The sequence below is a fragment of the Rattus norvegicus genome, chromosome 3 (genome assembly GCF_021556685.1).
Source record: "Rattus norvegicus strain SHRSP/BbbUtx chromosome 3, alternate assembly SHRSP_T2T, whole genome shotgun sequence".
NCBI lineage: Eukaryota > Metazoa > Chordata > Mammalia > Rodentia > Muridae > Rattus > Rattus norvegicus.
Window position 1 is genome coordinate 7,569,995 of NC_141536.1, and position 23,713 is coordinate 7,593,707.

Below are 23,713 nucleotides of genomic sequence, written 5' to 3' on the forward strand. Positions count from 1 at the left end.
CTCTACACACATGCGCATGCACATTTATCTACACGCACACACACACACACACACACACACACACACACACACACACAGAAAAGGGGGTAAACATTCATGTGAGTATCAGCTTCTTAGGTTTAAGGGGCTCCAACTCTGAACATCTGTCCTCCAGAACTGAGAGCTCACAGTGTAGTATGGCTTCAAGGGAGTCAGTTAGGTGGCCCCAAAACAGGTGTCGCAGGTGTCATGAGAAGCCAGAGCCAAGAAGCTGGAGGTCACTAATGGGAAACATGCTATGCCAGGCCCCCTGGTACCAGCTCTGAAGATGGCATCTGACCGTCCAGCCACATCTGGGGCCAGGCTGTTTTCCTAAAGAATCTAAGTAGCCTGGAGATACACTGGAAAGTGGAAATGCCACACGAGAGGCCCACCCCACCCCGGATGAGGTGGAACACAGTAGGAACCTCCTAGCAGGCAGGCCAGCCATTTTGCAGAACAATGAGAGCCAGCCTGCCAGCTGCCCCTGACCATTGAGGAGGCAGATGGTGGAGACTGCACCCTTCCAACCTTCACTTCCCTGACAGCCTAAGAAAGGGGCCCTTTGCAGCCAAGAAGGCGCTCTAGGGGGTCAGTCCCCTGGGCTTGCTGGGAATGGCCTGTTGTGGGGGAGGGGTATAGCAAGAGCCAGGGAAGGAAGACATTCTGAGCGGGCTGAGCCTTGTAGGACGGGTGAAGGAGCTTCACGGATGGTCAGAACATGTGTGGGATTCTGACCCTGTGCTGGGCAGGGTAACCATCGAGTATCGAGCCCAGGTGGTCCCAGGTGCCAAGTGCTGTCCTTGGGCCTCAAGCCCAGTGACACTTCAGAGATAGAGAACTCCCCAGAAGCAGAGCCCATCTGGGAGACTCCATGGTGAGTTTCTGAGCCCAGAGGTCCCCATATCCACCTTCTATTGCTTTAGATGTGGGCAGAGCCACACCTTTAGGGCCTGGCCTGTGAGGGCTCCTGCCTGGCTCCACCCTCCACCCACAAGCCCCTTCCAATCTCAAGGAAACTCCTGAGCAAGTGCCACCTGCCACCCCAAGAAGTGAGAGCGCTCGGCTCTCAAGGTCCTGGCACACCTAACTCAAGGGCCTCACTCTGTCCCACTGTCAACCTGATTTATTTGTATAGACCCAGCATGGGAAGGGGAATGTAATCCTGTGTCTCCACTCTGGAAGAGACCCTGTTGAGCCTCTCAATGAGCTGTAGTGTCCTCAGAGGAAGATGTGGCCTTGGGCCATTTAGTTCCCATCCATGGATGCCGAAAGTGTTTCTGCCCTCCCCGGCTCCAGAACAACAATGGGAGGTACCTGCTGTGACACCTGGCTTGCCTCACACCCACCTGCATCCTCTTGGCAGGAGAGGCCTCTAGAGAGTCATGGACGACCACCTACAGAGCTAAAGGGTCTGCCTGAGACTCTTTCCCAGGTCACTGAATAAAAACCTTCAAAATATGTCCATGTCTGGTTCCTGGAACCTTGGCTTAGGCTATATGCTTCCTTGAGGGTGGTTGTGTGGGGATTCGAGAAAGAAAAGTTATCCTGAAAGGCAATCACAAGTGATCCTGTAAGACAGAGGCAAAGGCCTGGGCTGCAGTCATTGAGACAGCATTGGCCCAATATGCAGATTTTGGATATTTTACTTGAGGGGCAGGAGAAAAAAAAAGAAAATGTCAAAACGTAAGCCAGAGAAATTTGATGTAGAGATGATGGGGGGGCCTTTACACGTGGACTGGGTCTTTCTGGATCTGTGCATCATGTACTTAGCCTGGAGTTGTGTTCTCTTGTCATGGGTGATGTCCCTGTGTTAGTATCCCTGTGCTAATCCTGAAGACCTGTGGCCACCCAGTACAGAAGACACTTTGCCAATGGGATTAAGGGCCTCGTGATGACATTGTACTTAGGATTGTCTAGGTGGCCTGGGGCCATCTAGGGTCTTTGAATGGAGAGGCAATCCCAGAGCAGACTCAGAGGTTAATGGAACAGAATCAGAGACTCAGCGGTAAGAAGCACGGGTGGTCACTAGAAGCTGTCAAGAGTTCTCTTTTACAACTCCAGCAGGAATCCAACAGATGTGGAGGCTCTGGGACCCCTGAACCCAGAGGCGTGTGATTCATGCATGTCGTTGTCAGCCAATAAGCTTCTACTTCTAGAAGCCAGAGGACGCCTGTGTGGCCGATATCAGTGCTCAGGTCTCATTTGGCCTCTGTTCAGTCTGTGGCTTCCTCGATCTCTGGCCCTAAGAACACCCCTGCCTGAAGCTGTGCTTCTCTGGTGAGGATGGGGTTAGGTCCGTAGTCCCAGCTCAGAACATCTTTATTTTGAATCGCAGCACCCTGAACACTCCCAGTGTTTGCTAATTATATTCTTCTCTTTACTCGACAAGCTTCAAGATCATCACAATCTGTTCTGTAGCCAGATTTTGGATAATTACCTAACACGTGCTGTGAGCCCACTTACACGAGCTCCCGCTGACCACAGGCATCCGTTTACCCCTTCCATTCTGAGGCACTTCGGTTTGGGGTTTCTTAGAACTGTCTGCAGATAACCTTTGAGGTTAGCCACCCTCCCGAAGAGAGGCACGTGTGCCTGGTCGAGTTCCTGCTTGCTGCTCTACACCTGAGGCATCTCTGTGTCTGGGATTTGGGTGATATTTTAACGGGCTGTACTAGCTCTCTGTTCTTTTTCTCCCACTAGATCTGCCTGTGGCTATTGTCCCCTTCTTCCCTGAAGAAATTCCAAAGCCACCTCCTTCAGCCTTTGCTGGGTACCCTTCCCTGTCTTGTGTCCACAAATGTCCTCCCAGCTCAGTAGATTGAGAAGGATGAGTTTCCCGATGTGCTGTACTGTGGCTTGTTTTCCTGGAATTTAGTGCGTGCCTCTTCCCTCCCTGTATAGTGTTTCCAAATACTAAGTGTATTTTAAACACTTGAGGCCAATTGGGGGCCCCACCATCGGGTCCGAAGACCTGTCGGAACAGAGTTCTCCGCTCTCCGATGCCTGATCAATGTCTGCCTCTGCGGATTGATCAGAGCGATTGTCCTGGTCAGTACTTCCATTTCTAGCCTCTCTTTGGATCCAATTTGATTCACTCTGTAATGTTGGGATAGTGCCTGGGCTCCCAGGAATCCTGAGTTGTAAAAATCTCTCTGCTTCCGACCGTAGAGATAAGTATACTTATCTGGTCTCTCAGAGCTGCTTTTATTGAACCGTGTGCTCATTACGCTGAGAGATCCTTCCAGCCCTAGAGTTTCCTTCTGGCCTGGGGTTAGGTTTTGCTGCTAGCCAGGCTCTCTGCTTTTAGAGTCCTTTCCCTCTCGATGGAACAGGAAGAACAGCATACTGCTGTGCGTCCCCTAGTATTGTCCTCCCCATCAACATTGAGTCCTTAGCCCCAGCCCCTGCGTCTACCTTGTTCTGCATGTCTTTTTTTTTTTTCTTTTTTTTTCGGAGCTGGGGACTGAACCCAGGGCCTTGTGTACTGCATGTCTTTATGGAGCCAAGGACTCTGGGACTTCATGGAAACCAAGTCCAACAGGACCTGTCCTTTTCCGAATGGCTTCTTCATCAGCACAACATCCACCTCTGTGGTAGCGTGTGACGGACTTCCCTGCGGAGGCTGAGTAGTGATCTCTCATGGGCTGACTCATGACCTGGGGATCGCTCACCTCTTGGCTGTTGGGTAGCCACACCATTTCTGTTCCTTCTCCTCAGCCTACATGGTGGTAACGCTGCCTTTCCAGAACCCCAGAGATGTGAAGGGCTGTGCGTGTCCAGCGCTAGACCTCCCTTTACTTTAGACTTTATGAGATATTTTTTCCTGTTACTTTCTCACTCTCTGACAATGTCCTGAACCCCTTCCTGAAGATGTGCTTCTCTGGAGACTGTCTCTCCGTGAGAATGGTGTTAGGTCCGTAGTCCCAGCTCAGAGCGTCTTTATGTTGAATCCCAGCACCCTGCACACTCCCAGGGCAGGCCGTCCAGCTGGGCATGCTGTAGGGCCCCATGCCCTTTCTACGGGGACAGTCTGAGGGGAACAGCCTATGGAGAGGTTCAGCTCTGATATCTCCCTCAGCAGACAGCAGTGCAAGTCAGGGCAACTGCCTGCTGCCACCCATTTACCACCAGCGAACTGCGGGGAGAATTCTCAGGGTCTATGATTGTCCCAGTTTAGCCTAAAATGGTGGTCAGGGTGAAGAGGCCAAACCTTCAAGGTATTTTTCTCTCAGGCAGGGCATCTGCATGCGTGCCATGTTCTTCTACACTGCTCTGCTCTTGGGATCTCACCTGTAGACTTCAGTGACACATTATCTGGGTATAGTAGCTCTTGCCTTCCATTCCTTTTTTTAGTCCCTGGGACTGTCATCTCCTCGTTCTCATCACTCTGCTTCTGACACTGTTTTGTAGACGTGTGTGGCGCTGGTGTGTCCTGTCTGGTTGGGGGCTCAGGAACTGGATTCTGTCCTTTTCCACATTGGTTCATCTCTGGGTCTGGGAGGCTGCCCTCCTTTGTGGTTCTTTCATCACCTGACCCCACAGGTTCTACCCACAGGGACTTACTTCATCCAGTTGGTTCAGAGTTTCACATTTCTCTATATAAGGCCACTTGCAGTGTTATGCCTGGTGTTCCTAAAAGGAGGATTGTTTATACCTTGGTTTCTATGGCATTTGTCCCACGGGGTCTTGGGACTCCAGACTGTCCAAGCCTGGCACCTGGCACAAGGTACCTGGCACCCATCTTCCCTTCATTTTTTTTTGGTTCTTTTTTTTTTTTTTCGGAGCTGGGGATCGAACCCAGGGCCTTGCGCTTCCTAGGCAAGCGCTCTACCACTGAGCTAAATCCCCAACCCCCATCTTCCCTTCTTTACCTCACTCCATACTAGGTTCCCTGACATCTGGAAACTCCTCTGTGCCGAGGTGCCAAGGAGCTAACACAAGAAACAGCACTGGACTCTCAAAGCAGAGGTGATGACCGTGCTTAAATTATACCTGCTCCGATCTCTGTGATTTAGCAACCAGTGAGGCAGAGTCCTACCTGCCCCAGATTCCCCACGGTCACTAAGAGGTTCTTCACATGCCTCAGCTTGAAGTCACGCCGGGTGAGACACTCTACGCAGACTCCAGTCTGTCAGCAGATGGACACCTGGAGACTCACTGTGCTCTGAGAAAATAAGAATAGAACATCCAGTACAGAGGTGCCACACACGCCCAAGCAGGCAGCTGGGTCTCCGTCCCCTGTACTCCGTAGATGTGGCGTCTGAGCAGCCCACATCGCTCAGGGGTGCAAATGTGTTCACTCTGAACACGGAGCCCTGCATCCATGACACTGACGAAACCCTCTACCCTTGCTCCTGGGTGGCCAGTAGTTCCCAGAAGTCCTTCCAGCACTTTCTGTGCACTGCAGTCTGTGTGCACAGCATCCTGTGTTATGCCCTGTTCTCTCTTAGCCTGATTCCCACACATTACTGTGAATCATCCCACAACATGCCCTTGGGAAGTTTCATGGTCCCTTCTTGGGTCCCTGAGAAGGGCAAAGGGGTTTCCACCTGCAGGGCAGAAGTGCACCCACTTGGCAGGCATGGATTGATACTTTGTCTACTGCCACATGAGCTATGTTGAAGTGTAGTCAGGGGACGCTCATGTGGATATTAGCTCAGAGACTGAGGGGCTGGTTTTATGAGGTCTTGGAGCTGAGGCAGATAATTGGAAAAGCCAATAAGGCAGTTTTTTTTTTAAACACAAAGGCAATTTTATTCAAGTTTAAAATAAAAGCTGTGGGGCAGGCCAGCTGTAAAACACCCAGCTGTTGCCCAGAGGAAGGAGATGGACAAGAGAAGGGAAAGCATCATGTTGCTTAGGCTGCCATGGCATGCAGACACATGGCTGACAAGCAACCGTGTGGTGAAGACAGTGACTTTAGTGAAGGTAATACGGAAAGTGCGCTTAGAAAAGAGGAGATAAAGAAAAAGGTACACTTCTCTGGATAGTCCACAATAGCCGACCGATCTGTGGCCCTCTGAGGCTGCGGCTCCACGATTCTGTGCTAGCTGTGGGCAGGACTCTGGGAAGAGAAAGTAGTGTCCTGTTAAAGAGCTTGTTAGTCTCCCTCTCTTTAGCATGGCTTAAGGTGAACCCATCTTCTTCCTTCCCTGAGCCGTCATTTCTCTCACACAGCGGTGACTAGGGTATGGATACCCTGAGGAAGCATCATTGGCCCTGAGGCAGGTGCTTCGTCATCCCCTTCCGAGGGACTCAATCCCGTGAGGACAGCCCTGAGTTGCTGTCCTGTTTCGCCAGGGTACGTGGAGGTTCAGCAAGGCCAAGGATGAAGGGCCCATCCAATGTTTAAAGGATTCGAGAAAAGGAGAATAGTGAGCCCCTACTTTGTAAGGTCCGTGATGTAAGTTATGGGAGCTAGTACACTCCCTAAGCTTAGGAGTACAGAAGCTCACCTTCCCCTCACAGATCTTCCGGAAGGGCCCTGACGATTGGTAGGCCACAGTTGGGGAAGATTGGGCAGGTGGGACCAGCCTGCCGTCCTGGTCTGGGTGGTCAGGAGACCCTGGAGCTGCAGCAGCTGTTTCAGGACTAGGGTGTTTAGAGCCTCCTGTACTGCATGTCCGATTGGCCAGACTTCTAGCATAGACCTCTGGCTGCTCTTACCTACCTGTTACCTGGGCAAGTCACCTGCAGCCTTGGCCGTGAAATGGATAGGTCTGGGATAGAAAAACCATATCATATGGTTGCACAGGTATCTCTGAATCAGCCAGTCTCCCCATCAAATCCTTACTCTGCTCCTTACTGTTTCAGTGTAGTGGGGAAAACCACTCCCGCAGCTCCTCAGTTTGCCCACTGTACACTGCTCAGGTGTGCGCATGCGCGTGCGTGCGTGCGTGTGTGTGTGTGTGTGTGTGTGTATGTGTGTGTGTGCATGTGTTCGTGTGTGTGTGCATGTGTGTGCATTTGTGTGTTTGTGTGTGCGTACGCATGTGTTCGTGTGTGCGTGTGTGTGTGTGCATGTGTGTGCATGTGTGTGCATGTGTGTGTTTGTGTGTGCGTGTGCATGTGTTCGTGTGTGCGTGTGTGTGTTGAGGAGAGGGGTACACTGATGTATGTGTCTGTTTGTGGGAGTGTAGACCTGTGTGTGTCATCACGGCTGGTACGAACGCATGCGCATGACTGCAGAGGCTGGGAACAACCGCAGATGTCTTCCTCAGTTTCTCCCTTGGTTTTGTCCACTTGTTTTTGTAGCTCAAGACAAGGTCTCTTCCTGGGACCTGGAACATTCCAATTTGGTGAGGCCAGCTGGTCTGCAACCTCCAGGAATTTGCCTGTCTCTGCTCTCCCAGCTCTCAGATTTTTAAGTGTGTGCTATCACCATGTCTGACTTTTTTTTAAAATAGATATGTTGGGAATTGAACACAAGTCCCATCCTTGAGTTACAAGGACTTTAATAATTCTGTGCTATCTCCCCAGCTCCTGCTCGCGTTGTGAGGTGACACTGTGCAAGTCCCCAGGTACCTGGCGCAGACTGATACTCAGTATCTGGAGGTACCTAAGATGAGAGCCCAGGACAGTTGAGCCATCAGTAACAGCCCTTTGAGGGCTGAACCCTGACAGCCTTGGGATAGGATTGGCGGGTGAGGACGCTGAGCATCTGCAGCAGGGAAGACGGGCAGACACCTTTTTCCATCTGACTAGAAGACTGGGCCCACCTCACTCAGTGAGGCCCTGAGGTGGAGCTTAGAGGATGGGTGGGGCTCTGTGCTTCCTGCCATCCTGAGCAATACATTACGGTTCCCAGGACACACAAGAGTACCCCGTGATGTGGGTACATGCCCCCGCAGAGATGGCTATCTCCTCTCTCCATCAAACTTCCTCTGGAGGTGAGCTACCAAGGGCCACATGAGCTGTCACCTATGCTACCCTTCCTGCATCCCCTCTCTTCAGTACAACGGCAGTTATCAGCATTACTATTACTTCTGGTAGGGGTAAGACAGCGTATGCTGGAACTGCATCCTCCTTAAGGCATCCAGATTGGGGCAAGAGCCTGGGGCCGACCTTGGTATACGGGGAGCCAAGCTGAAACCCTCCCCACTCTGGACCATTCCACTGTGCTGCGCGATTGGGGGTGAGGTGAGCGGTGGTTGCGCCCGGCGCCGCCCCCGCCACCACCACCCGCGCCAAGCGCTCCCGCAGGATGGCGCGGGCCAAGCTGCCGCGCTCACCGTCCGAGGGCAAGGCGGGTCCGGGGGACACCCCAGCCGGCTCTGCAGCCCCTGAGGAGCCGCACGGACTCAGCCCGCTACTGCCCACCCGCGGCGGGGGCTCCGTGGGCAGCGACGTGGGCCAGAGGTAGGGACACTTGGCGGGGACCAGGACCCCGCGGCTGCGCGGGAGGGGCTTCGCATCCTTCGCATTTTGTTTAGCACGGGCTCTGCTTCCCTGCGCCTGCCGTTGCCTGTAGCCCGGGAGAGGGCGTCTTGGTGTCCCACCACCCCTTGCCTGAAGCCTGGCTTGGGGACACTTAGACCCCGGGGCCTCTTGCTTAGAGGTTGAACCTAGGGCCTTGCAAGTATGACCTGGGCTCTAGGCCAGGTGACTCTGGACCACAGTGCTCCAGGAAGCCCCATTTGAGTGGGTTTTTACTAGGGACACTAAGTAAAGATAAGCACTTTAGAAGTGAGCAGCTGAGGCCCAGGCAGGTTAGATAGCAAACTGGCTGGGGTACAGTAAAGGTATGGGTTTTGCTGAGTACCAGCATGGTGGGGCAACCAGGATGCAGGAGGCTTTTGCAAAAGGGAGACCACCCTTTTCATCCTCCTGCAAGCTGCAGGCAGGATGTGGCACCCATTTCATGGATGAGGGCACTGAGGTCTCTGCAGCAGTGAATCCCTAGCCATCGCCTGCTTGTGCCAAGAATCCTGCTGGCTGCTGCGGGGGAAATGAATCAGACCTGGCCCGGTGTGGGCACATCGTGCTCGAAGCCTGCTCTGCTAGCGATTGGGGCAGGACTGAATGGGACCAGGCCCCGCAACTTCCTGAGCACTGGCTTTTAAGGATGAACAAGAATTGGCAAGGCTTTCTGGACAGAGGGATGGTGAAACCCCTGGGTGAGGTGCCGGTGCTGGGTCAAGCCTGATGATTTGGCAACAGATGGCTGGACTAAAGTGATCACAGCACCCCCTTCTTCCCTTGCCCCGCCCCCCACTTGCACCAGTCTCTCACTAGGAAGGTTCTCACACAGGAAGGCTGCTGCTACCCTGTTCCCATTTGCCAGAAATGGCTCTTGAGGGGCCTCCCACAGCTGATGGGCAGCTCAGGCAGGAGAATAGTTAGTGCTGCTCAGGGGGCTGGGGAATGGACCCTTCTTGGCCTCTCATCTTAATGAACACAGTGGGGGTGGGAGCAGTGATCCTGGAAGCTCCCTTCCCAGCCAATCTGGCCCCATGACAGATGGGCTGCAGGCATGGCCGTTTCGCCCAGGGTTCCTCATCTCAGCCCAGAATACAACAGAGCTGTGGCCGCCTCTTCCAGGAAGCCCTCCCCACTTGCACCTCTGCATGTGGCTGCCCTCAATCCTGCAGACCACAAGCCGTGCTGCTGGCCCTTTAACAAGGACAGCCTCTCTTCCCTATATGCAGGGTCTTGCCAACCTCCTTCTGCAGAGCAGAGAGAAGGGAGCCGCCTACCCAGCTGGGTCCAGGCAGCACCTGGGCCATAGCTGGCACCGTAACACCTGCTGTGAGGAGCAGATGGGAGCCAAGGCAGATCCCAGCTAAGGAGGATGAGGTAGACTGGCCCACTAGGAATCAAATTTGTTGAAGTTTCCAGGCAAGATCCTGGCCTGTGACTTGCCTTTGCCCGTTCTGTGTCTGGACTGCTGTCCAGAAAAGTCAGAGCCTGGGGCCTCCCCACCACTAGGAAGGAAGCAAGATAGAAAAGTATCTACATGGCCTCATGTATGTCCACAGTGGTGGTGTGACTGTCCACACAGTTCCTGAAACACTGCTTTCTCACAACTGCAGCAGGCTTGGGCCCTCACACCCTATCCAACCTGAACCCACTCTCTCCAGCTCCCACTGAGGCTTAGGATGGTTGAGAAATGTGAGCTGGGGAGAGGGGAACCTATTCAAAGTTTGGAAACCTAGAAAGGGCTGGGTCATTAGCAAACCTCTCACTGTCGGGTGAGAGAGCCCCTTCTAGCTCCTGGATCCACTTGACCTGGGCCCCCGGCGAGTCCTTCCCACCTGTACTTTCCGTGGCTCCCCCTCAGCGCCATCTGCTCCCTCAGGGACTGTCTGGCCAACGAGTGATGTAAGGAAGTTTTATGCCCAAGAAGGAGCTGGATGGTCAGAGGGTGGGGCCAAGTCTCTGCACAGGCAGGTCAGAGGCCACACCTTAGCTATGCCCATGGGGCCAGGATTGGAGGACAACTGGAGGGGACAGAAGGAAGAAATGGTCCTAGAAGTTGTCCCTACTGGCATATATTGGGACTCTCTAGAGGCTCCAGATGACACAGGTCTATTTCATAGCCAGTAATAGGACCAAGAGAGTAGAGGTCCTGGGGTGCTGTGGTGTGTTATGGGTAGAAAGCTACAAAAGACCTAGGAGGTAGGTCTGCCCCTGAGAACAGAGGGAGTGGTTTGAAGCTCCACACACTTGTCATGGGGAGCTCCATGACGAGGGCTCCTCTATCCTTTGGCATCTCTGGGGTCTTAACTGAAGGTGTAGAGGTGGGCAGAGTCAGGGGGTGCTGCAGCGAAGCTGGGGCGGGGCCTGATGGATGTGCAGAGACCTGACTTGGCCTGGGCCCTTTCCATCCCTTACAAGGCTCCAGAGAACAGCCACTCCCATTGCTGTGTCCTCACAGGGTCTCCGCTGGGGCCACCCCTTTGAGACTGGGATAGTGACACTCTCAGTCTACTAAGGACAGAGCCCAGGAACAGAGGCTAGGGCAAGGGTGCCAGGAATCCCCCTCCTCAGTGGCACCCTAGCCTGACCTGGTCAGTGTAGGATCAACTGTTAGCCTTACTCTGAGCTGAGCCTCCCCCACACTTGCACATCCACCACGGCTGTCCCAAATCAAAGTGCCCTGAGGATTAAGGCCCCCACCTCCCCTCCCGGCTTTTTGACCAGCCCCCAGGACTGGCTGTGTCTTCAACCTTCTTACAGCCTGAGCCTGCACTACAAGACCCCGTCTTAATACTCCCGACATCACCTACTTCCTTACCGTTCTCTAGCTCAGTGGGGCCATAGCTTCACAGCCTGTGGCTCCAAGTCTCTCAACGGCCAGCCAGATTCCCTGTTCACACTCCCATTTTCAAGATCTGTCAGGGCCTTCACAGGGCAGCTTCTCAGGCTCATGCACTGCCTTGATGTTCTCCCAAGAAGTTTCCAGCCTATCAGTCCAGTTGTAGGGGGCAGAATCTCTCCCCAGCTCCAGTTGGATGAACCTAGCATTCCAGGCTCAGGAGATGATCCCCTGGATCTTCCTTGCTGGGACTTTCTTGTCCTCCAAGTCTAGAACCTCATGGTTCCGTACTACTCCAGGATCCTGGGTCCTCCCCTGACCACCGGGTGGCTCCTCTGAGCAGCTCCCTTCCAACACCTCTCACCCTTTTTAGGCTCCCCCGTGCCCCGCTCCCTACTCTGACAGGAAGACACACCAGGGACAAGGAGGGGCTGCATAATGGAACGTGAAGCAGTATCCTGGCCTCACAGAGGTCCCAACGCAGGTTGTACAGGGGGCCTGCCGCCTGAGGTCTGCAGTAAGGAATCCCTGTTTCCTCACCTGGAAGATGGTTGCTTTGAAAATGAAGAGAGGCTTCACTGAAGTCCTTGGTTAGAGGACTGACCCAGACAGCATGCAGGAAACACTCAACATGGGCTGGTACTGCAAAGTTCCTGATGGCAGGGTAGTCTAGGGAAACTCAAGGTCAAGTTGTCAAGTTGGCCAGGCCCACACCTCAGTCACCCAGGAAGTGTCAGCTGAGTAGGAAACCAAGAGACAGGCCATCCAAAGTTTACTGTGCCCAAATGTGACCCTGGATAGGGACTACTCAGCTGGCTTCAGCTTCCTCGGCTAGTGTTACTGTAAGGGTCACTGTCTCACAAAGATACCTGAGATAGGCTTAACACTGAGTGGGAGAGAGACAGATCCTTGTATCTTGGCTAAAGGCAGGGTCCTGTCCTCCCTGTGATTGCCACTCCTTCTGGCCTGCATGTGCCAGACGTGTGGTCTCTGCTGCTTTCTCCCACATGGAGTGGTAGACCTGGCTTCCATCTGCCTTGCATGCTAGGCTGCCTGTCCTGACAATACCTATCATGCCTGAGGCTTCACAGTCACAGGTATGGGGACTTCAGGTGTACCCCATTACTCTGGGATACTGCCTGGAGCCCTACTATGGTCCTGGAGCCCCATCCACCTTCTATGTTGATGTATCCACTCTGTGTCTCCAGGCTTCATGTGGAAGATTTCAGCCTGGACTCTTCCCTTTCTCAGTAAGTGCTTCACATGGGGGGGGGGGGAGGGGGACTGCCTCAGGGACAGATGTGTCCTCATGCCCTGAGAACCAGGCTCATGGGAAAGGCTACTCTTGTCCAGTACCATGGGCCACCAGCCAGACAGGAACGTGACCTGGACCAGGACCAGCATGTGTTTCTTGCCCTGGGGGCTGGAGCTGAAGATTAATGACCCCCTTGGGAGGAATCTGTGGACAGGAAAAGGGCTCCCTGGGGTGGATGTCTGGTTTTAGTTACTTTTTCTATTGCTGTGATAAAACACCATGGCCAAGGCAACTTAAAGGAGAAAAAGTTGATTGGGGCGGAGTCCACGGCCATCATGGTGGGGACATTGGAACAGGCAGGCAGGCTGGTGCTGAAGCAGTAGAAGAGAGAGCTAGCTGGGAATGACATGAACTTTTGAAACCCCAAAGCCTGTGGCACACCTCCTTCAACAATTTCATCAAGGCCATCCCCCCCATCCTTCCCAAACTGTCCGTGACTGAGACCTAGCACTCAAGTCTATGAGCCTATGCATTTCCTGACGCCAAGCCCCTCCCTCTTCTTGGCAGGGTAGTCTAGGGAAACTCAAGGCCAGGTCGTATGGAGCTGGCCAGGCACTGCCATTCTCATTCAAACCATCACAGTGCCTGAAACCGGTTGTGTCCAGACCTTCAGTAGAAGCCTGGTGACAGGATGCAGCTTTGCCGCCATGCCTGTATGGGTACAGTGTTCATTTAATCCCGCAGCCTATAGCCTCAGCTCCTGTCTGCTTCCTTTGTGCATTGGTGTCTCCCAGGGCCAAGGGTTCTGCTGGGTGCCTCTCTTTCTTCAGCTAAGAGTTAGGCCAAGTGACAAAGGCTTTGAGACTGGGGCAGCCAGAGCCCCTCAAGGAAACCTTTAGGCATGCCCCTGGGAGCCCGATCCACCACTGTTGGAGTGGTCTCCATGTGGGGCCTTGTCTGTCATTTCCATTGATGAACAGAATTGGTAACCACCACTTGCTCAGTGTCTCCAGCTGCTGGCAATTTTGGGTGCATCCCTGCTACAGTGATTCAACCTACAGTGACCCCACCGCTGTGGGCTGGGTAGCTGCAGCCACAGCCGTTAGCTCCACCTCCTTATGGTGCAGTAGAAAAGAGACATGGACAGATGCGCCGACCACATGCAGTGCTCTCCTTCTCCCCAGGTACCTGAGGAGCTGGGCCTCAGACCTGTTAACAATAGGGAGCTAGAGCCTGTCTGTGGCTGCCCCTGCTATACGCTCTTTGGAGAGCCCCCGGGGTCCAAAGAAAAACTGTCTCACTAGGCAAGTTAGTTCGAGAAGCCAGTGCTCTTTTCCCAGGCCACTCGGATCTCTTCCCTTAGGTTCCCAGGTGGAGCTTAAAGACCTCCATACCTGACAGCTTACTCTCAGGCTGCATGGGGCTAAAGCCTGGGTCCTTTCTGGGGAGCCGTGAGCTGTATGCAGGACCCAGAGCTACAAATAGAGTTCTGTTGAACTCCCCTGGGGATTATGAAGGCCTGGGGTTGTGGAAGAAGCATCATGTCTCTTCCCACTTGGCCAGCCCTCTGACGATGCAGGGAGGAGCAGGTTTGAGCTGCCCCAGGCAGCCGGTTCTTGGGCTCTTCTTACCCTCTCACCCAAGTAGCCAGTCCCACAGCTGTCTGTGCCTTCTAGTTCCTCACCAAGGTGGGTCATGTATTTTACTCTAGCTCAGACTAGTGGTTGGGCCTGTGCCCTCCCCAAGGTCGGTGGGCATGGCTGGTGTATGTGTAGCCAGTCTGTGAGTTTGCAGTGTGAGGCACTGAATGATCCAGGCCTGAGGTGGCTTCCTGTGACCCCATGGGGTGCTGCTGGTCCTGGGCCCCATACCCATTCTCTTTCTGAGCTCATTCCCATGGGACATAGTAGGACACACCTCACCGTTGATAACGCGTTGCCTCTGTCAGGTACTCTGTGATACGGGGAGAGTGGGGGGAGCATCATTGTTCCCAGTGAGGAAGCTGAAGTCAGGCAAGGGCAGAACCTGGATCTCTTCAGCTTCCTGGCGGGCACTGGCTCTCCAACCATACACTCTGTGACTCCCAGAGGTCCATGAGTCCCACCTTTGGCCCATGGGGTCGAAGTCAATGCAAGTTGAAAGCCACCTCAGACCTAGATCGTATAGGTCCGGAGGTGCCTTGAGCAGAGGCTGTAAGAGTGCAGGCCATTCGCAAACTCTGCTCCTACAGGGCTGTGCCCTGTGCCTTCATGTTAGGGCAGAGCAAACATGGTGTCCTAAACACAGGTTGGAGTAAAATGGATTATTTTTAATCCCTGTTTTGTGTGGTGCTAGAGGAAGTGGGTGGCCACAGGTCATTAAAGTTTAAAAGTAAAAAGAATTCATTGATTTCTCTGGCATCGTAGAGCTCTGACTTCAAGGGAGCCAGGCAGGCCTGTGGCTCCTCCTGGAAGACATCTGTACGTGTGCACTGCACACAAAGCACATGGGGCCGTCCAAATGGGTCTCGTCTTCTAGGCAGCCCTGCTGGGATGGCATCAGTCGGGGTCAGCCTGGTACGGGGAGGATACCATTAGCCAGGTCAGTTTTCCACAGCTGGGCCAAGATGCCAACAGAAGCAGGGTTGAATGTCACAGGCTGTTCTGTGAGCAGCACAGGGCCTGGTGACTCCTGGGCCTTCACAGGCTGCTGGGTTTTCTGATCTCAAGATGCTGCTAGGAAGATGACAAGAAGGACAGGAGGCATCAAGGGCCTAGGACCCTGGAGAGTGAAGGTGGAAGTGTCCCTGGGAGTAGTGGAGACCTGGGCACTCAAGAGACCTACGGACCGCGGTCAGACATATGGGAAGGAGCAGGGGACAACCAACAGGAATGTCCCATGAGAATATCTAGTGAGATGGGGCAGCGGGGTGCAGGGACAGAGGGAGGGCCAGAGTTCTGTCTTTCCCCAGATGGGGTCCCTCTGCTTAGAGTTCTAGCTTCAAGGAAAGCATACGAGTACATCTCCTGTGTATCCTGGACAGCATCTCTGGTGGGAGAGGAGAGGAAGGTGGGTCAGCCATGGATCAGTCTGCCCAAGGGAAGTGTGTGAGTCCAGACTCCTCAAACAGAGGAGCTTATGCAGCGCAGGTCAGAACCAGTGTCAGGGGTCCACATCTGGAAATCATCATCTCGTAGGCAGAGGTGTAAGGTGGTCACGGTCACCCCACATGGCAGGAGCTGGGGCACACATGAATCTGACTCTTAAGCTTCCCCTCTGCCTGTTAGGCCACCAGGATTGACTCTGGGTTCTGCCCTCTCGATCTTATCTAATCCTAACCCCCATCAGCACTCCCCCACACCCCATAGTTGTACATAGTCCCTATCTGCCCCTTCGGGGTTAAACTCTCAGCACATGGCACCTTGAGGACACGTCATCATGTTCTACTGGCATGAAGTAGCAGAGGGCAGTGAATAGCCCACCCCAGCCACCGGGGGCATACCCATGGCAGGTAGAACTTGGTGCCCTGATCTGGCAGATTGTAGAAGACTACTGTGACCATCCCTATTAGGGTTGGCATGGGAGTAGAGCCAAAGATAGGTGGGGGAACCACGGTGGGTCAGAAAGGCTGTGGTCTGTGCCCTAAGGGCGATGAAGACAGACTGCCACCTCCCTTGACAAAGGTCTTGGCCACCTGCTGAGGCTGAACAGGTAGGAAGACCCTCCCTTGAGGCCTTTATTGTAGAGGAAGTGGGTGGACAGGAGAGGGATTCATAGGTTCCTTACATGCTTTTAGGACACAGGTGATCCCACGGGCCCCCTGATAATGACTTCTGTGCCCCCATCCCCATCCAGCCTGGTCACCTAACCTCTGCCGCCTTCAAAGACAAAGTCACATAGCTGACTTCAGAGTCACTTGTGTGCAGTGTCCTCTCCTGCCTCGGGCTCCTAGCACCCTGTTAAAAGCCGTGCTGCCATATAGTACGGCATAGTTTTGCACTGGCTATAGCATGGTATACCAGGGCACTGTGGGGGCATGGTGGGACAGTGGGGTGTTCTGGATAATTGGGGTGCAGAGATGTGTTGTGGCATAATGGGTGTGCTGGACAATCTGGGGCACAAAGCTTGGTGGTGTACAGTGTAGTTTGTGGGGCATCGTGGGGACATATGCTGGGGTAGAAGGGTATATTGAGGGACAGTGAGGTGCTTGGTAAAGTGAGGTTCAGAAGGATAGTGGAAATGCTAGGGTACACCAGCTATTAGCACTGGGTCAGCCCCTACTTGCCTACAGCTTGGCTTGCTGTGAGGTCCAGGTTGGATCCAATCATGGCCCCACACCAATGGTGTCTTGTCCCAAGCAAGATGACCAGGCCCTTGAACCCTTAGGGAACTCTGTGACCAGCAATGCCTCTGTGACCCGAGACCCTCCCCAGCCCAGGGACAGAACATTAGAGCAAGGCTGCTGAGCACACACCATAGTCTACACTAACCAGGCTTTAGGGTATGCTGACTGGTGTTTTTAAAATATCTTATTACATTTATTGCTTGGTATATGCTTGCTGGGTCAGACGTGTACCATACCATGCATGTGAAGATGGGTGGATAACTTGGAGTAGTCAGCTCTCTCTGCATCACGTTGGGACCTGAGGGTCAAACTCAGGTCTCTGATAGTTACTGTTTAAAACACTTTGGTGCTGTTGGAGTAGTCAGTCCTAGCCAGGCACTGACATTAAACTCTCCAACCGTCTTGACAGAACCGGTACCTGATCAGAGGAAAGCGATGTTCAGAATCCACCTGCCCTGCGTTTGGTACCCCCTTCCCCAGGAGACAGTAACATTGACTGGGAAACGGTGGAGCAGACGAGCTGATGTTTGTCTCCTTAGCCTACAGAGAGGCAGCCACTTCTCCATGCAGAGTCCTCCCAGGCAGCAAGACGAGCCTGCAGGACACACTGTCCCTCTGTCCTTCTGAGCTGCGACCCTACACTGTTCTATGGTCCCTGATGTTGTGTCCCACCTCATTCCATCCTGAGGGGTATTGCAGCCTGTTGGGGAGGATGTACCAGTAGGGACCACGTATCCAGGGAGTCCTGTGTCCGTCACGGGGAGCCATGGTTCACTCAAGGGTACACGATTGCTCCAGTTCACAGGGGGGACATGCTGCAAGCTGGCCACACCCGCTTCAGGAGTCCAGGCTCCAAACTTGGACTCCTCGCGTTCTTCCTATGTCAGCACAAATGTTTCGTCCCCTGCTTCAGAACGGATTGGGTAGGGCAGGACCGAGTCTGAAGCCGGGGAGGTGAGAACAGAGGCTCATCTTCCCTTCGCTACGGTTATTCTCAGTGAGCACGTGTGACTCTGCCTGGGTGTGGCACTGGGGCATCGGTGAGCAGTGAATAGCTCACTTGCCGTTTACACTTGGTGATCTTAGGACCTCAGAGACCGTGGGTGTGGCCGCACCTCAGAGGCTGGCCTGTGTGTGGTGCCATGGGAGGTGGATTGCCAGGTCCACAGTGTGGCGGGGGGGTGAGGGCAGCTTACAGATGGCTGCTTCCTGCTGGCCATTGTCACCATCGTCCAGATTATAATGACTACAGGCCTCAGAGCACAAACCCCAGAGGCCACCAGACATAGTGACAGTGACCTCCTGTTTGGGAGTTTTTACATTTACTAAGAAGATTTGAGCGCCCAAGGCCCAGAGCACTGTGGATGCTGTAGCCCTGAACTCCTTGGGACCCAGAGGGCTCTGGATGCTGAGCAGATGGTCCACTGGTGGCTGCAGGTGTACTCAGGGGAGATTTTGGGAGGACAAAGTAAGGACAGTGTTCCTCCCAAGTTCCTCTCTGCTCATGTGGTTTGAAAAAAACTTGGTTGGGCTTGGGGCTCTCTGGTCCTAGTTTGAAGCTCCAGCTCCTGCCTTGGGCCTGAAGCCACTGGCCCCCAGCCCCAGCTTCCTCTCCTCCCTCAGGGTCCAGGTGGAATTCTATGTCAATGAGAACACCTTCAAAGAACGCCTCAAGCTGTTCTTCATCAAAAACCAGAGATCCAGTGAGTCAGGGGCCTGGAATACCCTGGGCAGAGAGGGATGGGCAGTGGCTGGGAGTCCAAGGAGATGTCCCAACTATATGGGCAGAGGGAAAAGGTCACCCGGGCATTGCCAGGGAAGCCCAACCTGTTGAGACATGGTCCCCATGCTGGGCCCTGGGCTAGGCTGTCCACAGGAGCCAGCTGAGTCACCTCCCCTCTGTCACTCCAGCCCCCACCCTAGGGATCCCTACCTCCATCCTTCCCCTCCTTCCCAACCTTAAGCTTGGCCACTCTGGACCCACCTGGGAAGCAAGAAGGGGCTTGGAGGTAAGGCTGTGGTTCCAAGTCCCATAAATCTAATCCCATGAGTGAAGTGGCCTCAGGAAATCCCCCGTACCCCAAGCCCCTGCACCCCCAAGCCTCTGCACTGAAAGCCTCATTGCCTTATCTATCTATACAGTGGTCAGATGGGTCTGGCGGGGACGGGAGAGGGGTGTTGGTACAGACAAACCTGTCCTCTGCATCTGGAATACAAGTGAGAGCCGGAGGCTGGTGCGGAGTTCGGGGGCACTTCAGGAGGGAGCCGTTGAGAGCCCCAGCAGAGGGGCGGGCCTAATCCCTGATGCTCCTGCCCTGATGTCCCCCTCCTAACAGGCCTGAGGATCCGGCTGTTCAACTTCTCCCTCAAGCTCCTCACCTGCCTGCTGTACATTGTCCGTGTCCTGCTCGACAACCCAGACCAGGGCATCGGATGGTGGGTGACCTGTGGGGCTGGGGCCAGGTCCTGAGGATGAGTTCCACTGGCATTGCAGGCATCTGTATGGGAGACTTGTAACCAACACCTCACCAGACTCCCAACCAGAGCCTCGTGGATCTTTCCTTCTCCCAGTGTGACCCTTAACCCAAAGTCATGCCTAGGGCTACTCAGTCACACCCAGGGTGGTAACTGGGTTGGTGTGAAGATAGGGGCCCCCAGGGTAGAGCTGTGCATACTGCCACAGTGTGTTTCATCCACCTCGAGGAAAGTGTCTTGAGAGATGTCTGTATAGGATCCCAGCTCATGAGGCTGGCAGTTCTTCCTCTGAAGTCTTCTCTGTGGTCCTCCCACTGCCCTGACTGCTGTGAGATGTTTCCCAGCGCAGATCCTTTCGGAGTGCCATTGTCTTCCCTGAAAGCGCTGGCCTCTCTGTGCCTTGGTATGCGTCTGGCTCACCCCTGGGCTGACCCACACTACCCTTGGTGCCAGGGTTGTCTTGACTTGTGTCCTGTGGGGCTTGGAAGCTGGGTTCTTGGCCTCCTGTATGCTTGTTTCTCCTGACTCCTACCCCGTCCCTTCCATTCTCTCCATGCTGTTCTGAGGTGACACACCTCCCCAAATCTGAGTTCTGCACCTCCTGGTTCTGCATCTGGGGGGCTGCATCTCCTGGTTCCCCCACCCCCCTGACTGTGCCTGGCCCTTCCCTTTGCCTCTTACTTCCACTGAGTGTTGTCTTTTGAACTCTGTTGGCCTCTGGTTTGCGTATCAGCAGATTTGACAAGTGGGCTCAGATGCCAGAGGTCTCCTTAGTCAGAGACTGGGGTTTGAGTGCCTGAGCTCCTGGGGTCCCATAAATCTCCAGGCTGGAGGCTGGATCCTGGGGCCTGTGTGCAAAGTTTTACTGAACTCCTTTTTTCATTTATTGTCCACTCTCAGGTAAACTAGGGTTCCAAGACCAGAAACCCTCACACACTGTCCGGGTCAGAGGAGGGAAGAGCCTCTGTAGTTGTTTGAGGAGAAACAGAGGTTATAACTGACTCAAAACACTTTGCTGGGTCTGTTTCACCTTTTCCAAGTCCCAAAGGCTCAGGACTTCTGCTTCCACCTCCCTAGAGGACCCAAGTCTGTCACATTCATCACTGTCACCAGCAGGGATGGGGGTGTGTGCAGGTGATGGATATTCAGGTAGTAGGTGGATGAGTGAATGACGGATAGTACCCGACTGGATGGGTAGATGGTTAGATGGGTGGATGTGTTGGGAGTTGAAAAGCGAGGAGATGGGATGCTGAGTAGATGCTGGACACGAGGCTGCATTAATAGATGGGTATATGGATTACAGAGCAGAGGATGATGGGTAGATGGATGCATGGGCCATAGATGAGATGAAGGTAGGTGACTGGTTGGTGATGAAAGGTAAGGAGGTCGATGTTGGAGAAGAGGATGAGAGAGAAGGTAGGTGGATGGCTCGGAGACTTCTGTGGGTGCTGAGTCTAACAGCCCCAATAAAGCTCGGGTGAGCCGAGAGGGTAAGAACTGCTGCCTTCTGGGCCCTGTGAGCAGCAAGGTCCCTGTGGTAACTGAGCCTGGTGCTGGGTCTGGCCTGGAGCAGAACTAGCCATCTCCTGCTTCTTCTCATCAGCTGGTTCCAAGATGCTTGAGCGTGGTTTGGGGATGAGCCACATTAAAGCTTCTCCTTAGGATAGGAACGTTCTTTGGGGCTTGTTCCAGAAGCTCCGACCTCCAGAGGGCTTAAGTGTTCACACTGGGACATCTGTGGTTGTGCAGGGGCCTCCCTGGGGTTTGACACCTGCCCAAGTGGAGTCCTCCCTTTCCTCCAGAGCAGCACCTCTCTAACAGGGATGTGTTCTCCCTGCTTCTTGGGTAGAGAGCCTTCCCACATGGTCACTGCAGGCCGGGGAGGCTCCGTAAGTGTTGGAGTACCAGCTCCAGTTGAGGCATATGGTGGGCCCCGAGTGAGCAAACAGGGGTCCGTGGCGTTAGCCCTGGAAGTCTGTGGCTGGGCCAGTGCTTTTGTCTCTTCACAGCTGGGGCTGCACGAAGTATAACTACACGTTCAATGGTTCGTCCTCGGAGTTCCACTGGTGAGTTTGCTCCTGGCTCCCATTCCTCAGGCCTCCTGGGGCAGGGTGGGAGTTCAGCTGTCCAGCTCTAGTGGAGCCGATGCCCAACCTCCGTCTGATGGCTGAAGCCAGTGCTGGGGATACTCCCCATCTGAGGGTTCGATTTAGAAGTAAACATGTCAGGTCCTCCACGTCTGGCCACTGGGCTCTCACTACCTTGGTGACATTCTTCTGAAGCCTGAAGAGGAAGCAACGTGGCAGTGGTACTCAGGTCTGTGACTCACCCCCCTTCCTTTCCTAGGGCTCCCATCCTGTGGGTGGAGAGGAAAATGGCTCTGTGGGTGATCCAGGTGAGTCTCAGCCCAGCTCTCCTCCTTGCACAGTGAGATTGCTCCTAAGGGCTCAGTAAAGAGAGGGCTAAGAGAGCTGAGGTCCCACCTTCAGTGAGCAAGGGACTTAGGCTCACTAAGTAAACAGACCTAGGCTCAGTAAGGCCTGTAGTAAGGCTCCATCCCTACCCAGGGCCCAAGGAGTATGCCCCTCCCCTCACTGCCATCTCAGCCTCCTAAGGTAGCCTTGGCATTGCTCCCACCCCTCCTGCCTCATCTGTCCTGATTGGCCCACAGAGTGCTCAAAAGGGCAGGGACAGAGTCTGGGCTGCCTTCAACCCTAGCCAGGGCCTAGAGTAGTTACTGCCGTTAAGCCTGCAAATCTTCCTGATCAAGACCATCTTACTTCAGCAGCAGGGGTGCAGGCAGCCCTATACACTCGTGTACACACACACAGACAAATGCTCACACATGTGCATGCACATACACACACAGACACACACATGCACATACATATGTGTGCACACACGCATGCACGCCCAGCTTCCTTAGGACTCTGCCTGCTGAGCCCCTCATAGGTCAGACCCTGTTCCCAGATCTGCTCCAAACCCCTTTGCTTTTCTTCACTCAGGTCATTGTGGCCACAATAAGCTTCTTAGAGACCATGCTCCTCATTTACCTCAGCTACAAAGTGAGTCCCTCCCTGTGCCCACACCACCCTGAATCCCCACCGTGCCCTTTCTCCACAGCCCTTCCCCATGAATCCCTAACTCAAAGACTGGCCACTCCCAACCCTCATTTCTCCCTATTTACCAAACTGCCAGCCCCCTTCCCTGACTTTGATTGCCCTATGGCCCTGCTCCTGCCCCTAGCTGGCTCTGAAGTCCCTCTGTCCCCCAGGGCAACATCTGGGAGCAGATATTCCATGTGTCTTTCGTCTTGGAGATGATCAACACACTGCCCTTCATCATCACGGTGGGTGAGCCCCAGCCCCAAACTCTGCTACCCAAGCGCCACCTGACCTCTCTCCCGCACACCACAGGTCTTCTGGCCACCTCTCCGGAACCTGTTCATCCCTGTGTTTCTCAACTGCTGGCTGGCCAAGCACGCCCTGGAGAACATGATCGTAAGTGAGGTCTGGTCCTCCAGAAGAACACGTTTCCCACCTGCTGGCCAGCCCAGGCAATGGCCTGGAGACTGCATGCCACAGTGATGCATTCTGGTCCAGCCCTGAGCTTCCTCTCTCCGTGGAGACAGCCTTTCCAAGACTGAGAACTTTTCCAGGGACAGGGTGTGCGGGTGTGAGCAGGCACAGCCAGAGCTGGGCCACAGAGCCAGCCCCAGGAGAATGCAGGTTCCAACTACCCCTGTGGCTAGCCTCTGCTGGATGTCCAAGGTTACCCAGCCTGTAAACAAAAGCCAGGATGACAGCTCTCTCCCTGGTGGCCTGCCCCCTCGTGGCCAGTCACCTTGACTCAGCCCCGTTCTGTTGCACAGTGACAACAGTTTTAAAGAAAAAGGTTATCTGCCCCCCTGACTCATCTTGACCTCAGCCCAGGGCATGGCTCATTCCGAGACCAAGCTGAGGTCAGGATGAACAGCACAGGGCAAGATGGCCTGTAACGGTTACCTGGGATGGAAGTGTGACCAGACCTCTGCCTGTTATGAATCAGGGTGTCTGAGGGTTCTGACGGCTGTATTCTCTGCAGAATGACTTCCACCGTGCCATCCTGCGCACACAGTCAGCCATGTTCAACCAGGTGCTCATCCTGTTCTGCACCCTGCTGTGCTTGGTCTTCACAGGGTGAGTAGACACCTCACGGTCCCGTCAGGGGGCCATGGCTAGCACACTCCTCAGGCAGACCTCCAGCCTACAAGACAGGCCAAGGGGCGTGACAGATGGGACACAGTGCTGACCGAAGAACTTAGCTCCACGCGCCTATGTCCAGAACTCAGGGACACAGTGGCCCAACATCTGTTCTTGAAGGCGTCCTGCACAACCTTTGC

General features: G+C 54.2%; 1 protein-coding gene across 23 annotated transcripts in view; it reads left to right on the plus strand.

The window, feature by feature from the left end:
- The window catches only part of Kcnt1 (potassium sodium-activated channel subfamily T member 1), a 53,445-nt gene that overhangs the window by 6,606 nt on the left and 23,126 nt on the right, over positions 1-23,713 (plus strand). For 8 of the 23 annotated variants that reach the window (XR_015683376.1, XR_015683377.1, XR_015683378.1 and 5 more), the window contains 8 exon segments: positions 18,481-18,560; positions 19,194-19,293; positions 21,342-21,398; positions 21,679-21,727; positions 22,338-22,397; positions 22,607-22,681; positions 22,749-22,832; positions 23,416-23,510. Coding sequence is in view for 13 of the 23 variants with exons in the window: in XM_087654151.1 (XP_087510277.1) it covers positions 18,481-18,560; positions 19,194-19,293; positions 21,342-21,398; positions 21,679-21,727; positions 22,338-22,397; positions 22,607-22,681; positions 22,749-22,832; positions 23,416-23,510 (600 nt within the window). In the remaining 10 variants the exon portion in view is untranslated. 23 annotated transcript variants of the gene reach the window in all.